We start from the raw sequence: 15,232 nt of genomic DNA on the forward strand, positions 1-15,232 counted from the left end.
ATGAGGAGAGGTTGAGTAGATTGGGACTCTACTCATTGGAGTTCAGAAGAATGAGAGGCGATCTTATTGAAACCTATAAGATTGTGAAGGGGCTTGATCGGGTGGATGCGGTAAGGATGTTCCCAAGGATGGGTGAAACTAGAACTAGGGGGCATAATCTTAGAATAAGGGGCTGCTCTTTCAAAACTGAGATGAGGAGAAACTTCTTCACTCAGAGGGTAGTAGGTCTGTGGAATTTGCTGCCCCAGGAAGCTGTGGAAGCTACATCATTAAATAAATTTAAAACAGAAATAGACAGTTTCCTAGAAGTAAAGGGAATTAGGGGTTACGGGGAGCGGGCAGGAAATTGGACATGAATTTAGATTTGAGGTTAGGATCAGATCAGCCATGATCTTATTGAATGGCGGAGCAGGCTCGAGGGGCCGATTGGCCACTCCTGCTCCTATTTCTTATGTTCTTATTGTGTATTCAGAGCTGTTTTCCATGGCTGACCTGTCTGAACACCAACGACACCTTTGATTGGTGTGAGCGTGTCCCAGCCTAATATAAGATATGCGATTTGAGAACCTTTCACTCACTCACTCACCTGACGAAGGAGATAATCTCCGAAAGCTTGTGATTTAAAAATAAAATTGTTGGACTATAACCTGGTGTTGTAAGATTCCTTACAAGTTTACATAGGCAGTTTCCATTCTAAATGTGGACATAGGAATTTATAATGGATAAAGTTGACAGAAAAGTGTGACAAAAGAAAGTAAGAACTTTTAGAAAGGAAATAAACACAAATATAAGATTTTTAACAAATGTATTTGGTTTAAATGGCTAAAGGGTAAAGATATACCTGTAAAAAAGAATGGCTGCAGACATAAAACATAACCATGAGAATTTATTTTTCAGTACTTTAACAGTGAGGACAATCAAAGAAGAGGCAAACATAACCTGTTCCATATAGTTGTGATGCTCTATGTATCACAATACAGGCTCTTCCCACCCACCCAGAGCCATGTATTCTCCTGAGAGAGGAAAACCCAGGCCAATTAGGGGAAAACATCTGGAAAGATCCTAACCACCCCTTTAGGCAATCAAAACTAATCCAAGAGATCACATTGACCCTGATATATATTACAGGGGCCCTACATCTTGTACATGGTAATCTCCACCCCAGCTAGAAACAGGTCCAGCTCTCTCTTGAAAGAATACAGTGAATCACTATTCATTGCAGGAACTGGCAACCTGTCTACTCTTCTGTAGGAAAAGAAGAACCTTCTAATATCCAATCTAGTTCTGCCTTTATATAAGCATGACCCCACATCCTCCCAAATCTGTCCAATTGAAATAACTGGTCCACATAAACACAATGTAGTCCCTATTATTTTATAAGTTATTTTAGTCCATATAATAGTACCCTATTATTTTATAAACCTTAAGTTGGATCCAGTATTCCTGGAGTAGGAAGGGAAAATTAGTGGCCTTTGCCTGTTAAGTGAGAAAGTATAAGTCAATTTAGATGCAGTGACCACTGAACTGTTGAATTATGACTGACCTTAAAGCAATGGGCAGTTTAGGCAATAAACCTAATTTAAAAACATTCCAGTACACATTTCAGAGACCTTTAATCAGTTGACAACAAGTTAGTTCTGCAGAAGGATACATCTTCAAAAGCTAAAGGTTACTATTACTACAATATAAAGAGAAATCAATAGCCGTATAACATTAGCAGACTTCAGGGCAGTCAGATTAACCCTTCCTTACACCAGTGTGATTTTTTTCCACCAGATATTAACTGTGTTTCAGATCCTAGACAGTAAGCAATGCCACAGGACATCAGCTAATGTAATGAAAATAAAAATTTGAATTACATTATAATGATGAAGTAAAACTGATTGTACAGTGCTTTCGGTGATTGTTTCATGATTTATTTAAATATGAATGGGATGCACTGCAGTGTAATTGTGCCAAAAACACATTGCTGGCAGAAAAGGTTTTCAACATGGATTTAAACTTTATATGTGGCCCCAACCCATTATGTTCTATCTGCAGTTTATATTGTATGAATCAGGTTCAAGATATATACTGTCTTATTGCATTTCAGACGTGTTAACTGTGAAGCCTATTTATTTTTTAATTGTTCTTAAGTAAATATAATTTTAAACCCTGACAGACATCAAGTCCAGCTTCCTGTAGTTCTCCAAGATTTTCTCAAACCTTACAGAATAAAGCACTGGACACAGACAGTGGAATTCTGAGGTACCATATTGTATAAATAACTAATTGTTATGCTTGTTTACCTGGAGTAAAATCTAAATCTTTTGTTTTAATGCAAGATAGCAGATCAAGAGGGCTTAAGATGAGAGGAGGTAGATTCAAATGTGATATAAGGAAACATTACTTTGACAAAAATGTACTTTTTCAGCTGTGTTGAATTTTTAATTTGTATTTTGTATTGCTCAACACAGTTAGTAAGGGGTTAACCACCAGCCCAGATCACATAAAGCATTTATCAACAAAAAAGCTATCAGTTTATATTGTGTGAATCAGGTTCAAGATATAGACTGTCTTGTTGCTTTTCAGATGTATTAACTGTGAAGTGAAGTATTAACCAGTTCGGCTGTAAGGACTCCACAAGTAGGAGTTACTATGAACAACACAATGGGTTGTCTTTAGAATAAACTGTTTAATTGACCAGAACCATTGCATTTAATCAGAAACATCATTGCCATTGTCAATGGTTGACCATCCATTCAGGATTGATGACTGACTGATCTAATCTAATTATGAGAGATGCAGTTGTCAGGTGAGTGAAGGGTTCTAAAAACGCATAGCATATATAGTCAGAGAACAATGCCTGGTGATTACAGATAATCTTTCCAACTGCCCCCTATCACATCTCAGCTGGGAGACGATCACAGCAATCAAAGGTGTCGTTGGTTTTCAGACAGGTTAGCCACGGAAAACATTACATCCCAGTATACTGAATACACAATGGGTCAGATTACAAAGCCAGAGAGAGAAAGAGACCCGAAAGGCAGAGAGAGAGAGAGAATGTCCAGTTGTATTAAAAACAGATAACTTTTTTTCGCTGGTGGGTTTACATATAGCGTGACATGAACCCAAGATCCCGGTTGAGGCCGTCCTCATGGGTGCGGAACTTGGCTATCAATTTCTGCTCGACGATTTTGCGTTGTCGTGTGTTTCGAAGGCCGCCTTGGAGAACGCTTACCCGAAGATCGTAGGCTGAATGTCCTTGACTGCTGAAGTGTTCCCCGACTGGGAGGGAGCCCTCCTGTCTGGCAATTGTTGTGCGATGTCCGTTCATCCGTTGTCGCAGTGTCTGCATGGTCTCGCCGATGTACCATGCTCCGGGGCATCCTTTCCTGCAACGTATGAGGTAGACAACGTTGGCCAAGTCACAGGAGTATGAACCATGTACCTGGTGGGTGGTGTCCTCTCGTGTGATGGTGGTATCTGTGTCGATGATCTGGCATGTCTTGCAGAGTTTGCCATGGCAGGGTTGTGTGGTGTCGTGGACGCTGTTCTCCTGAAAGCTGGGTAATTTGCTGCGAACAATGGTCTGTTTGAGGTTAGGTGGCTGTTTGAAAGCGAGTAGTGGAGGCGTGGGGATGGCCTTAGCGAGATGTTCGTCGTCATCGATGACATGTTGAAGGCTGCGAAGAACATGGCGTAGTTTCTCCGCTCCGGGGAAGTACTGGACGACGAAGGGTACTCTGTTGGTTGTGTCCCGTGTTTGTCTTCTGAGGAGGTCTATGCGATTTTTCGCTGTGGCCCGTCGGAACTGTCGATCGACGAGTCAAGCGTCATATCCCGTTCTTACGAGGGCGTCTTTCAGCGTCTGTAGGTGTCCATCGTGTTCCACCTCGTCTGAGCAGATCCTGTGTATTCGCAGGGCCTGTCCATAGGGGATGGCCTCTTTGATGTGGTTAGGGTGGAAGCTGGAAAAGTGGAGCATCGTGAGGTTGTCCGTGGGCTTGCGGTAGAGTGAGGTGCTGAGGTGCCCGTCTTTGATGGAGATTCGTGTGTCCAAGAAAGAAACCGATTCTGAGGAGTAGTCCATGGTGAGTTTGATGGTGGGATGAAACTTGTTGATGTTATCGGGTAGTCTCTTCAGTGATTCTTCGCCGTGGGTCCATAGGAAGAAAATGTTGTCGATGTATCTGGTGTATAGCGTTGGTTGGAGGTCCTGTGCAGTGAAGAAGTCCTGCTCGAACTTGTGCATGAAAATGTTGGCGTATTGGGGTGCGAATTTGGTCCCCATGGCTGTTCCGTGTGTTTGGGTAAAGAACAGGTTGTCGAAGGTGAAGACATTGTGATCCAGGATGAAGCGGATGAGTTGTAGGATGGCGTCTGGAGATTGGCTGTTGTTGGTGTTGAGTACTGAGGCTGTTGCAGCGATGCCGTCATCGTGGGGGATACTGGTGTAGAGTGCCAAGATGTCCATCGTGGTGAGAGTGTTCCTGGTTCAACTGGTCCATGGGTGCTGAGTTTTTGTAGGAAGTCTGTAGTATCGTGACAGAAGCTGGGGGTTCCCTGTACGATGGGTTTCAGGATGCCCTCGACGTATCCAGAGAGGTTCTCACACAGGGTTCACACAGGGTTCCGTTGCCTGATACGATAGGACGTCCGGGTGTGTTGGCTTTGTGTATCTTTGGGAGGCAGTAGAAGTCTCCCACGTGGGATGAGAGTGCGTAGGATGCTTTGAAGGTCTGGATCGACGGTCTTGATCAGTTTGTTGAGCTGGTGGGTGTGTTCTTTGGTTGGATCTGCGGGTAACCGTCTGTAGTGTTCCTGGTTGTTGGTATGCTTCTTTGCAATAGTCTGTTCTGCAAGAAAGGAGACAAGATCCCGAAAGGACTACAGATCACGAACCCACTCAAGTCCACATACAACTCAGACTACGCTGAGAGACTCTGCCGTCGTACCTCTCGCACACTCCGCAACCATCTCGTACACCAACTCTACAGCAGACGCCGCAACCTCGAAACCAAGATAGAGTCCATACTCTCAACCTGTACTCAGGAAAACAGCAGACCAGCTATGAGACACCGCCAAACAGACGAGGCAACGGAACTATGCTGCCTACATGAAAACAAAGAGCAGGAAACCTGAGAAACTCGGCATCACCACCAACATCAACCAAGCCTCCCCCGGTACCACAGTTGCAACCACAGGGAAGTCCATCGTCAATTTGTCCGACCACACCCTTCATCCAGACGAAATCGAAGTTCTCAGCTCAATTTCTGTCCCACTACCAAAATGGACCCCATTAGTCTCACGGCGGACACAGAGGAATTCATCAGGAGAATGTGGCTCGGGGAATTCTTCCACAAATCCCAAGATTTCAGCAGCGAACCCAATGAGACAATCAACGATCCGGAACAGCAGACAGAGGGATCCGCGGTACAGCAACCGAAGAAGAAAGAGTCAAATTGGACTCCTCTGGAGGGTCGCTGCCCTAAACTCGACATGTATGCTCAAGCTGTCAGGAGATGTGTCAATGCCAGATTCATCAGCTGCACTCACAAGACAGTCCAGAATGTCACCCGAGCACAACGCAACGCCATCGACGCTCTCAAGACCAACCGCAACATCGTCATCAAACCAGCGGACAAAGGAGGAGCCATCGTCATACAGAACAGAACGGACTATTGCAAAGAAGCATACCAACAACTGGACAACCAGGAACACTACAGACGGTTACCCGCAGACCCGACCAAAGAACACACCCACCAGCTCAACAAACTGATCAAGACCTTCGATCCAGACCTTCAAAGCGTCCTACGTGCTCTCATCCCACATACTCCCCACGTGGGAGACTTCTACTGCCTCCCAAAGATACACAAAGCCAACACACCCGGACATCCTATCGTATCAGGCAACGGAACCCTGTGTGAGAACCTCTCTGGATACGTCGAGGGCATCCTGAAACCCATCGTACAGGGAACCCCCAGCTTCTGTCGCGACACTACAGACTTCCTACAAAAACTCAGCACCCACGGACCAGTTGAACCAGGAACACTTCTCACCACGATGGATGTCTTGGCACTCTACACCAGTATCCCCCACGATGACGGCATCGCTGCAACAGCCTCAGTACTCAACACCAACAACAGCCAATCTCCAGACGCCATCCTACAACTCATCCGCTTCATCCTGGATCACAATGTCTTCACCTTTGACAACCTGTTCTTTACCCAAACACACGGAACAGCCATGGGGACCAAATTCGCACCCCAATACGCCAACATTTTCATGCACAAGTTCGAGCACGACTTCTTCACTGCACAGGACCTCCAACCAACACTATACACCAGATACATCGACGACATTTTCTTCCTATGGACCCACGGCGAAGAATCACTGAAGAGACTACCCGATAACATCAACAACTTCCACCCCACCATCAAACTCACCAAGGACTACTCCTCAGAATCGGTTTCATTCTTGGACACACGAATCTCCATCAAAGACGGGCACCTCAGCACCTCACTCTACCGCAAGCCCACGGACAACCTCACGATGCTCCACTTTTCCAGCTTCCACCTTAACCACGTCAAAGAGGCTATCCCCTATGGACAGGCCCTACAAATACTCAGGATCTGCTCAGACGAATCCAAAGATTCACCACCCTCTGAGTCAAGAAATTTCTCCTCTTCTCAGTCCTAAATGGCCTACCCCTTATTCTGAGACTGTGACCCCTGGTTCCCCAGCCAGGGGAAACATCCTCCCTGCATCTACCCTGTTAAGTCCAGTAAGAATTTTGTATGTTTCAATGAGATCACCTCTCATTCTTCTAAACTCTAGAGAATACAGACCTTGTCTACTCAATCTCTCCTCACATGACAATCCTGCCATCCCAGGAATCAGTCTGGTGAACCTTTGTTGCGCTCCCTCTATGGCAAGTATATCCTTTCTTTGGTAAAGAGACCAAAATTGTACACAATACTCTAGGTGTGGTCTTACTAAGGTCCTATATAATTGCAGTAAGACATCTTTACTCCTGTACTCAAATCCTCTTGTAATAAAGAAGAGATTACCAGAACCATTACCAGCACTTGCTTTCCAAAAAAACAGGGAGCAGTGGTTATGATCTGAAGTTATTGAAATCAATGTTTAGTCCGGAAGGTTGTAAAGTGCCTAAACGAAAGATGAGGTGCTGTTCCTCGAGTTTATGTTGAGCTTCATTGGAACAGTGTAAGAGAGGTCAGAGTGGAAGTGGGAGGGAATTAAAATGGCAAGCAACCGGAAGGTCAGGGTCATGCTTGCGGTTAGAGCTGAGGTGTTCAGCAAAGCGATCACCCAATCTGCATTTGGTCTCCCTTATGTAGAGGAGACCACATTGTGCACAGCGAATACAGTATACTAAATTGAAAGAAGTACAAGTAAAATGGTTTTTCACCTGGAAGGAGTGTTTGGAGCTCTGGACGGTGGGAAGGGAGGAGGTGAAGAGGCAGGTGTTGCATCTCCTGCACTCGCAGAGGAAGGTGCCATGGGGAGAAGAGCGGGTGCTGAGGGTGATGGAAGAGCGGGCCAGGGTGTCGCGGAGGGAGCGGTCCCTTCAGACTGCTGAAAGGGGGGGGCAGGGGAAGATGTGTTTGGTGGTGGGATTGCGCTGGAGATGACGGAAATGTTGAAGGATGATATGTTGAATGTGGAGGCTAGTGGGGTAGAAGGGGAGGACAAGGGGGACCCTTATCATGGTTCTGGGAGGAAAAGGAGGGGGTGAGGGCAGAAGTGTGGGAAATAGGATGGACACAGTCGAAGGCCCTGTCAACTACCATGGAGGGGAATCCTCGGTAGATGAGAAAGGAAGACATACCGGAAGCACTGGTGTGGTAGGTGGTGACATTAATGACTGTATCGGGGGCGTTTCCTGCTCTTGCCCCAAATGGGAAAATTTCATCAACTTTGCTTCCAATTTCCACCCTTCCCTCGCCTTCACATGGTCCATCTCCGACTCTTCCCTTCCCTTCCTCGACTTCTCTATCTCAATTTCTGGGATAGACTGTCAACCAATATCTATTTTAAGCCCACCGACTCCCACAGTTACCTTGATTACACTTCCTCCCACCCTGCTTCCTGTAAGGACTCTATTCTCTTCTCCCAGTTTCTCCGTCACATCTGTTCTGGCGATGGCACAGTTTCAGGAGATTCCAGACCCACGTTTAAACCATTCATGCCCGATCAGGTAGACGCAAGAGATCCCATGGCACTATTCGAAGAAGAGCACAGAATTCTCCAAGCGTCCCGTGCAACATTCCCCTCTCAACCAAAACCACTGAAAACAGATTAGCTGGTCATTCATCTCATTTGCTGCTTATGGGACCTTGCTGCATGCAAATTCGGCTGCCACATTTGTCCACATAACAGTGACTGCGCTTCAAAAGTAATCAATTGATCATGAAGTGCTTTAGGACATCCTAGAAATGTGACAACGCGCAAAATAAATGAAAGTTCTTTCTTACGGAAACAGCTCAGAGTTCACACGAGTGTCGAGGAACTTTGCCCAGTGCCCATACGTGTCGGACAGTATCTGAAATAAAAGCAGCCGTTACATGACATGTGGACAAGGTTGCTCGCTGCCAACAAATACTCAGAAAATTGAGGCTCCTATTTTTATTTATGGAAAATACAAATTATGTTGATTAAAAAATACAGTATAAATATGATTCATTCTCCACTGATTATCACATTTGGCAGCTCTCCCATTATAGCCTGTGCTGTCCAGAAGACCGTGCTTCTCACTTACTATAGCCTACACCCACCCATATCATAGACAGTTACTGTGTAGAGTGGGTATAGGCTATAGTAAGTGAAAAATAAAATTTGTATCTGCCAGCAGTGTGTAGTGAATATGGAGAAATTAAAACACCTGGTGTGTTTAGTTCAACACTTTAATAAAACACTATTTTATGGCCTGCTCTCAATATTGAGCAAGATGTTTTCTAGCTGGCATGTACTGTTAGGTGCAGTTTGAGACAGACCCATGTTAAATTTGCAACATCTTTTGCAAGAAATCTCTATTGTTACAGATAATAATACTGCTATCACTAAGAGACACTCAGGGCTCAATTTTAAACTTAAATTGCAGGTGCGTTGGGGGCGGGGGGGCTACGAAAATTGCAGAAATGCAGAGTGGGTTCGGAAGCCGGTTCCAACCCGCCGGTTTCCGAGTTTCCCACAGACGCACCTGTGTGCGGGCATCCCGAATCCGGAAGTCCTGCTGGCAATTAAAGCCGGTGGGATGAGAGTTAAAGAATCAAATATACCGAGGTACTTAAGGCACTCTACTTGTTACATATTAGGTAGTTAGAACGATTTTTAACTTACCTGGGCGTCTTTCCCACAGCTTCTGATTCACGTCAAACACAAAATCAACCTACCTTTCCATCCTGTTCCGATGTCCAATGTCTCCCTCTCCGATCTCCCCCTCTTCCCCCCACCGCCGATGTCCCCCCATCTCCCCCTCTTCCCCCCAATGTCCCCCTCTTCACCCCCGACGTCCCCCGATCTCCCCTCTTCTCCCCTGATGTCCACCCGATGTCCCCCTTCGTCCCCCCATCTCCCCCTCTTCCCCCCGATCTCCCCCACTTCCCCCTGATGTCCCCCCAAACCCTCCTCTTTCTCTGTTGTCCCCCGATGTCCCCCTCTTCATCTCCGGTGTCCCCCAATCTCCCCCTCTTCTCCCCCGATGTCCCCTCTTCGTCCCCCCAATGACTCCCCGATGTCCCCCTCTTCGTCCCCCGCTGTCTCCCCGATGTCCCCCTCTTCACCCTCCGATGTCCCCCTGATCTTCTCCTCTCCCTCCCCCATGTCGCCCCCGATCTTCCCCCCTCCCCCGATCTTCCCCTCTCCCTTCCGATCTTCCCTCCCCCCCCCATGTCCTCCCGATCATCCCCTATCCCTCTTGATCTTCCCCTCTCCCCCCCCCCCATGTCCCCCCGATCTTCCACTCTTTCCCACCCCCCTCGATCTTCTGTTCCAATGCCGGATGACGTCTCGCTCTCTCTCTCTTCCTTCTCTCCCTCCCCCTCAGCGTTGCAGCTCCTGTCGGCAGCCAGCCTGTCAATCGCGCACCTTCACCCGCCCCCCACCCCGCTGCCAACCCGCCACCATTTCAAAATTGAGCCCTCAGTATCTACTTTGCAAGAATGGTGCATTAGTTAAATATTGGTATGTTTTTAATATCGTCTAAAAACTTGTTTTAATTCACACTCTACCAATCGTAGCAAAATATTACCAATCAGCTCCAGGAGAGTTGTAGGTTATATTTTTCTTTATGTACATACTATCGTCCTTTAAATATTTTGACAAATAAGTTGTTGAATATCTTATTTATTTCAGTTCCTGCAGTAGTAGATCAAGTTCTGAAACTTACAATATGGGAAAAGAAATATTCTCACCGCTGGCTTTGGAAGATACTTGTGCAACAAATCGATATGGAAGTCAGTCTCGGAAGAACCTGAAATTAAGTTTATTAGAGTCTGAAAGCAGAAGATGTACCCTTATCGACAGTCTTAAAACTGCTTGCTGTGCTTTAAAAGAACAACATGAACGAATAAGCAAGAAGAATATTGAAGTGGTCAATCACAGTGCTATAATTGACAGCATGATCTTAAAGCAAAAGGTACAGTAAAATCATCTTCCTGCAACTCGTTGAATTATTATTTACTATAAAAATATGTAAATTTTGGGGGGGGCATACATGAAGAAGGTGGGATGGGGGGAAGAGAGTAGGCTGAGTGTCATTTGAAACATTAAGTACTGTTCTGGGGGGAGCAGCTGATTAAGATGATGAGTAGGTGAGCCACACACACCAGGAAGATCTGCCTGTCTGTGTATACATCCCTGTGTCTGGCCGTGTATAAATGTATGTCTGTGTTTATATCTGCCTGACTGTCTGTGTATAGATCTGTCTGTCTATGTATACATCTGCCTGTCTCTGTGTGTATATATCTGCCTATCTGTCCATTGGTATATCTGTCTTTCATTTTGTATATATACCTATCAATGTATATAATCTGCCTGTCCACGTTTATGTCTATCTATCCATCCATGTATTTATATACCTATCTCTCTGAGTATACATCTGTCTTTCTATATGTGTGTATATCTGTCTATCCATGTATCTCCGTTGGTGTCTCTGTAAATAGTTTGCCCTACAAAAAGCTGACATTTTGCTGAAAAGTTATTTTGGACACCCATTGCTGGTCCTCGAGGACATAAAAGACCAAGTAATATGCGAAAATCAGACAAAACAGTCTGTAGTTGTGGTTAACGGTGATGGTTCCTTATTAATACGACGTGACTGGCTTCGTAGCCTGAAGTTAAAATACACCAGTATTAAGCTGATCACCACTCTAAGACCTGTGGATGTACTCACTGAAGAGTACAAGTCCTTATTCAGTCCAAAACTTGTTGTGGCAAAGGGTATTTCTGAAAATCGAGGAATACCTGTTTTAGCTTTGATGTGAATTCAAAGCTGGCTATTCAACAATCAGCTTATCAGTTTGACATCAAGGTTAAGCGTTTGAAGTCGAATGCCAATACAGATTCTTTTGTTCCACCTACACATATCAGGGCCACTTATTGCTGAAGATTTAACCACCAAGAAATTGTTTACGGAACAGCTGAACTCACTTCCCATCGCGGTCAGTGACGTATGTAATGTTAATGTATTATCCCGTGATACTGCACTATGTGCTAAATGACTGGCCTGATGATGGAGTTTTACTAGAACTACAATTATACAGTAGGCACAAGATGAACAGTCGATCAATGACGGGTGTTGGCTTCACGAACTTTGTGTTGGTATCCCACCTAAATTCCAAATCCGTATGATCCAAGAACTGCATGCCAGTCATCTTAGTATAGCAAGAAGACAAGTATCAGTTAGAATGCACGTGTGGTGGCCTTCCCTAGATAGCAACAGACAAGATGAACTTCAAGCCTTTCAGATCAACTTACTTGTAAACCCGGAGGAAACAAGTACATGGCAACAGCCAACAAAACCACGGCGGCAAATTCATGTTGATTTCACCAAACATGCAGAAATTTTTACTTATTTGGGAATCTCATTCTAAGTGGTTCCGATGTCCTAAAAAAATGCAAAGGCAACAATTGGTGTGTTACAATATTTATTTATCCGATACGGACTTCCTGTAGGGCTGGTCTCTGACAATGGACCACCTTTTCAGTCATATGATTTTTCTCAATTTTTGAATAAGAATGCTGTGTCTCATATTACTTCTTTCACCTGGACACCCGCAGTCAAATGGGGAAATTGAGAGGAATGTACGTACATTGAAAACTTCTCTAAACAAAGACGGCTAATTTCTGATATTTCTCTTGAGTTACAGGGAGACTGCTGTGGTATATTTAAAATAACTTTATTGTATGACATAGTTGCTCAATTTCTTTAATTTTTTTTTAGCTGTTAACCAGACTTGTTCTTGGAGATGGTTACTGTCACCTCAAAATTCTGAGGGGGGAATAAAGTAATATGTATTGTACTTGCATATTGATAATTGAACACAGGAGGGCGCCCTGATGGGAGTGAGCATACTGCAGCAATTACACTCCAGGATCTCCTCTTATATTGATGGGAACGTTCCAGAGAGAGTCTGAAATAAAAGCAGCCATTACCTTGCTACACCAACTTGAGTTTTTTTGTAATGGCAAGAGACTAGGAACTGTGGAGAAGCTAAGGGATTTGGGTGTCCATGTGCACAAATCACGAAAAGCTAGTGGATAGGTACACAAAGTAATCAAAAAGGCTAATGGAATATTGGCCTTTATCTGAAGGCTGCTGGAATACAAAGGGGAGGAAGTTGTACCGAGCCTTGTTCAGACTCCATCTGGAATACTGCATTCACTTTTGAGAATAGCACCTCAGGAAAGATATATTGGCCTTGGAGGGATTACAGCGCAGATTCACCAAAATGTTACCAGGGCTTAAAGGGTTAAACTATAAGGCCAGGTTGCATAAACTTGGTTTGTATTCCCTTGAGTTTAGAAGGTTGAGGGGTGAGCTAGTTGAGGTGTCTACAATGATAAAGGGATTCAACAAGTTAGATACAGATGAACTATTTCCTTTCCTGGGGAATCCAAAACGAGGGGGCACAATCTTAAAGTTAGGGTTAGGCCATTTAGGAGTGAAATCAGGAAGCAATTTTTCACAGAAAGGGTAGTGGAAATCTGGAATTCTCTCCTCCAGAAGGCAATGGATGCTGGGACAAGCCTGAGATTGATAGAGTTTTGTTAGATAATGGTATCAAGGGATATAAAGCAAAGGCAGGTAAATGGTGTTTGAGGTACAGATCGGCCATGATCAGATTCAATGGCAGAACAGGATCAAGGAGCTGAATGTCCTACTTCAGTTCATATGTTTATCAGACAAAACACCAGCAGATAGAGAGACTGAAGTGGAACAGCAATCTGTTTGGCCCTACGCCCCAACTTTTAACGCATTGCTTGCTGATTGCTGTTAGTTGCTGTCTGATGCCATGTAATGTAGCTTTGATGGTGCAAAGGAGTACATTAGGCAGAAAATTAATGTGTTGTAAATTATTCTCTCAAACTTTACTTAATTTAACTAAAACTGCACCCCAAAATAACCTCAAGCTGAAAAAAATGGCTTGAAAGTCAGTTTATGTTCTGAAATGTTGGAGAATCTATTTAATAAAGTGTTTTGTGTCCAAAGCCTTGTGTCCCAGTTTTCTGACCCTTTATCATTATGTGAAATACAGTCACATACAGGAGAAAAGAAAATTCTTCTCCCTTTCAGCCACCATGACAGTTCCCCACTTAAGTCTTCATAACAAACCCAGGAAAGATGGAGCAAAGTGGTAAGTCCTACCTTACCTCAACAGCCGTCCTAACAGCTCTTTCCTTAAAAGCTCTCCACTTTTCCAATCTCCACCATCACCACCACTGTTGTAACCTGCTCCTCACTCCCCTGGCTTCCTAGTCCTCAGTTCCCAGGCATCATCTGACAGGCCTCAGCCCTGACCTGCCACTTGATCCCCACCTTTCCTTGGTTCTGCCCTCCTGCTCACTCCTGGGCCTCCGCTTATGACAAGCACAGGATACGTGCTAGATTGTTTTAATAAATAAAAATTGCTCATATTTACACTGGGACCAGTTAATCAATGATGGAGACAGACTGCAGAAATGAACAAAAAGTGACTACACTTCAAAAAGTAATTTATTGGATGTAAAGTGTGTTGGGATGTCTTGAGAACAGAAATGTAAGTTAGCTTTCTTTCTTTCATACAAAATTCCTTTGTTGGTGGAAGAAGGGATTGGAACCAATCCAAGTTGTATCCTGTGATTGATTGATAGCTCTCTCGGTCGATTTTGCTGCAAGCTTGTCAGACTCAAGACAACAGGTGTGTGTTTCTCAGCCTCCCTGAGATAAAATAGTTGAGAAATTGTTGAACAAGGAATCTCCACAGAGCAACTTGGTCTTTCTTTACCTAATGCTATTGAAATGTTTCAATCTGATATTATCCGATATTAGATTAAAGTGTGGAAGCATTGAGTCATATAGAGCTTGTTATAAAATCAGATTTATATTAGACGGAGTTGTATTGTGTCTACGAGTACAACAAAAACAGTACTCCTCACGTAGATGAATGTCTCAGAACATTATACCGAGCAGAAGGGAAAGAATTTAGGGGGTGAGACACAAGTCACAGCTGAAGAAAGAGGTCTTTTGGAGAGGGAGGTTGAGGGAACGTGATATTGGGAGTTCCAGCAGGCAGGGCACAGTAGCTGAAAGAGCAGATTCCATTTGTTGAATGGAGTGAGCGAGTAGCAAGCAGCAGAGCTCACGGGCTGGGAACTAGGGGCGCTAAATTGAGCCGTGTAGCGCCCGTTGTTTCGGCGCTACGCGACCTCCTGAAGTGTCAAGATGGCATCTTGGCTGCGCATGCACGTTTCCAGCGTGACGTGCGCCGGACGCCATCTTGGTATAGGAGTTAGCGCAGGCGCAGATAACGAACGCCGGAAGCATGTAAAGTAAGGAGAAAATGGATACAATCAGTGTGCAATGCTGATTTAAAGTGATAGTCACCATTTTGGGACTTAACGCTCAAGTCAACGCACAGTCTTAACCCCGATCATCTGAACGTGTCTTAGAGTATCTGAAGGACCCTCCCCAACGCTATTTAAACGAACCATGCAGGATTTACAGATTAGTGGGTGCATTATTGCT

The 15,232-nt window shown here is 44.6% G+C and overlaps 2 protein-coding genes across 3 annotated transcripts in view; both read left to right on the plus strand.

Annotated features, from left to right (window-relative positions):
• Positions 1–15,232, plus strand: part of LOC137328868 (myosin light chain 5-like) — a 283,582-nt gene that overhangs the window by 89,236 nt on the left and 179,114 nt on the right. The gene's annotated exons all lie outside the window — the stretch shown is intronic.
• The window catches only part of LOC137304173 (homeodomain-only protein-like), a 95,673-nt gene that overhangs the window by 3,938 nt on the left and 76,503 nt on the right, over positions 1–15,232 (plus strand). For both annotated transcript variants that reach the window (XM_067972721.1, XM_067972795.1), the window contains exons 2-3: positions 2,162–2,247; positions 10,360–10,642. In XM_067972721.1, the coding sequence (XP_067828822.1) occupies positions 2,162–2,247; positions 10,360–10,642 (369 nt within the window). The remainder of the gene's footprint in view (positions 1–2,161; positions 2,248–10,359; positions 10,643–15,232) is intronic.

The sequence above is a fragment of the Heptranchias perlo genome, chromosome 1 (assembly GCF_035084215.1).
Source record: "Heptranchias perlo isolate sHepPer1 chromosome 1, sHepPer1.hap1, whole genome shotgun sequence".
Taxonomy (NCBI): Eukaryota; Metazoa; Chordata; class Chondrichthyes; order Hexanchiformes; family Hexanchidae; genus Heptranchias; species Heptranchias perlo.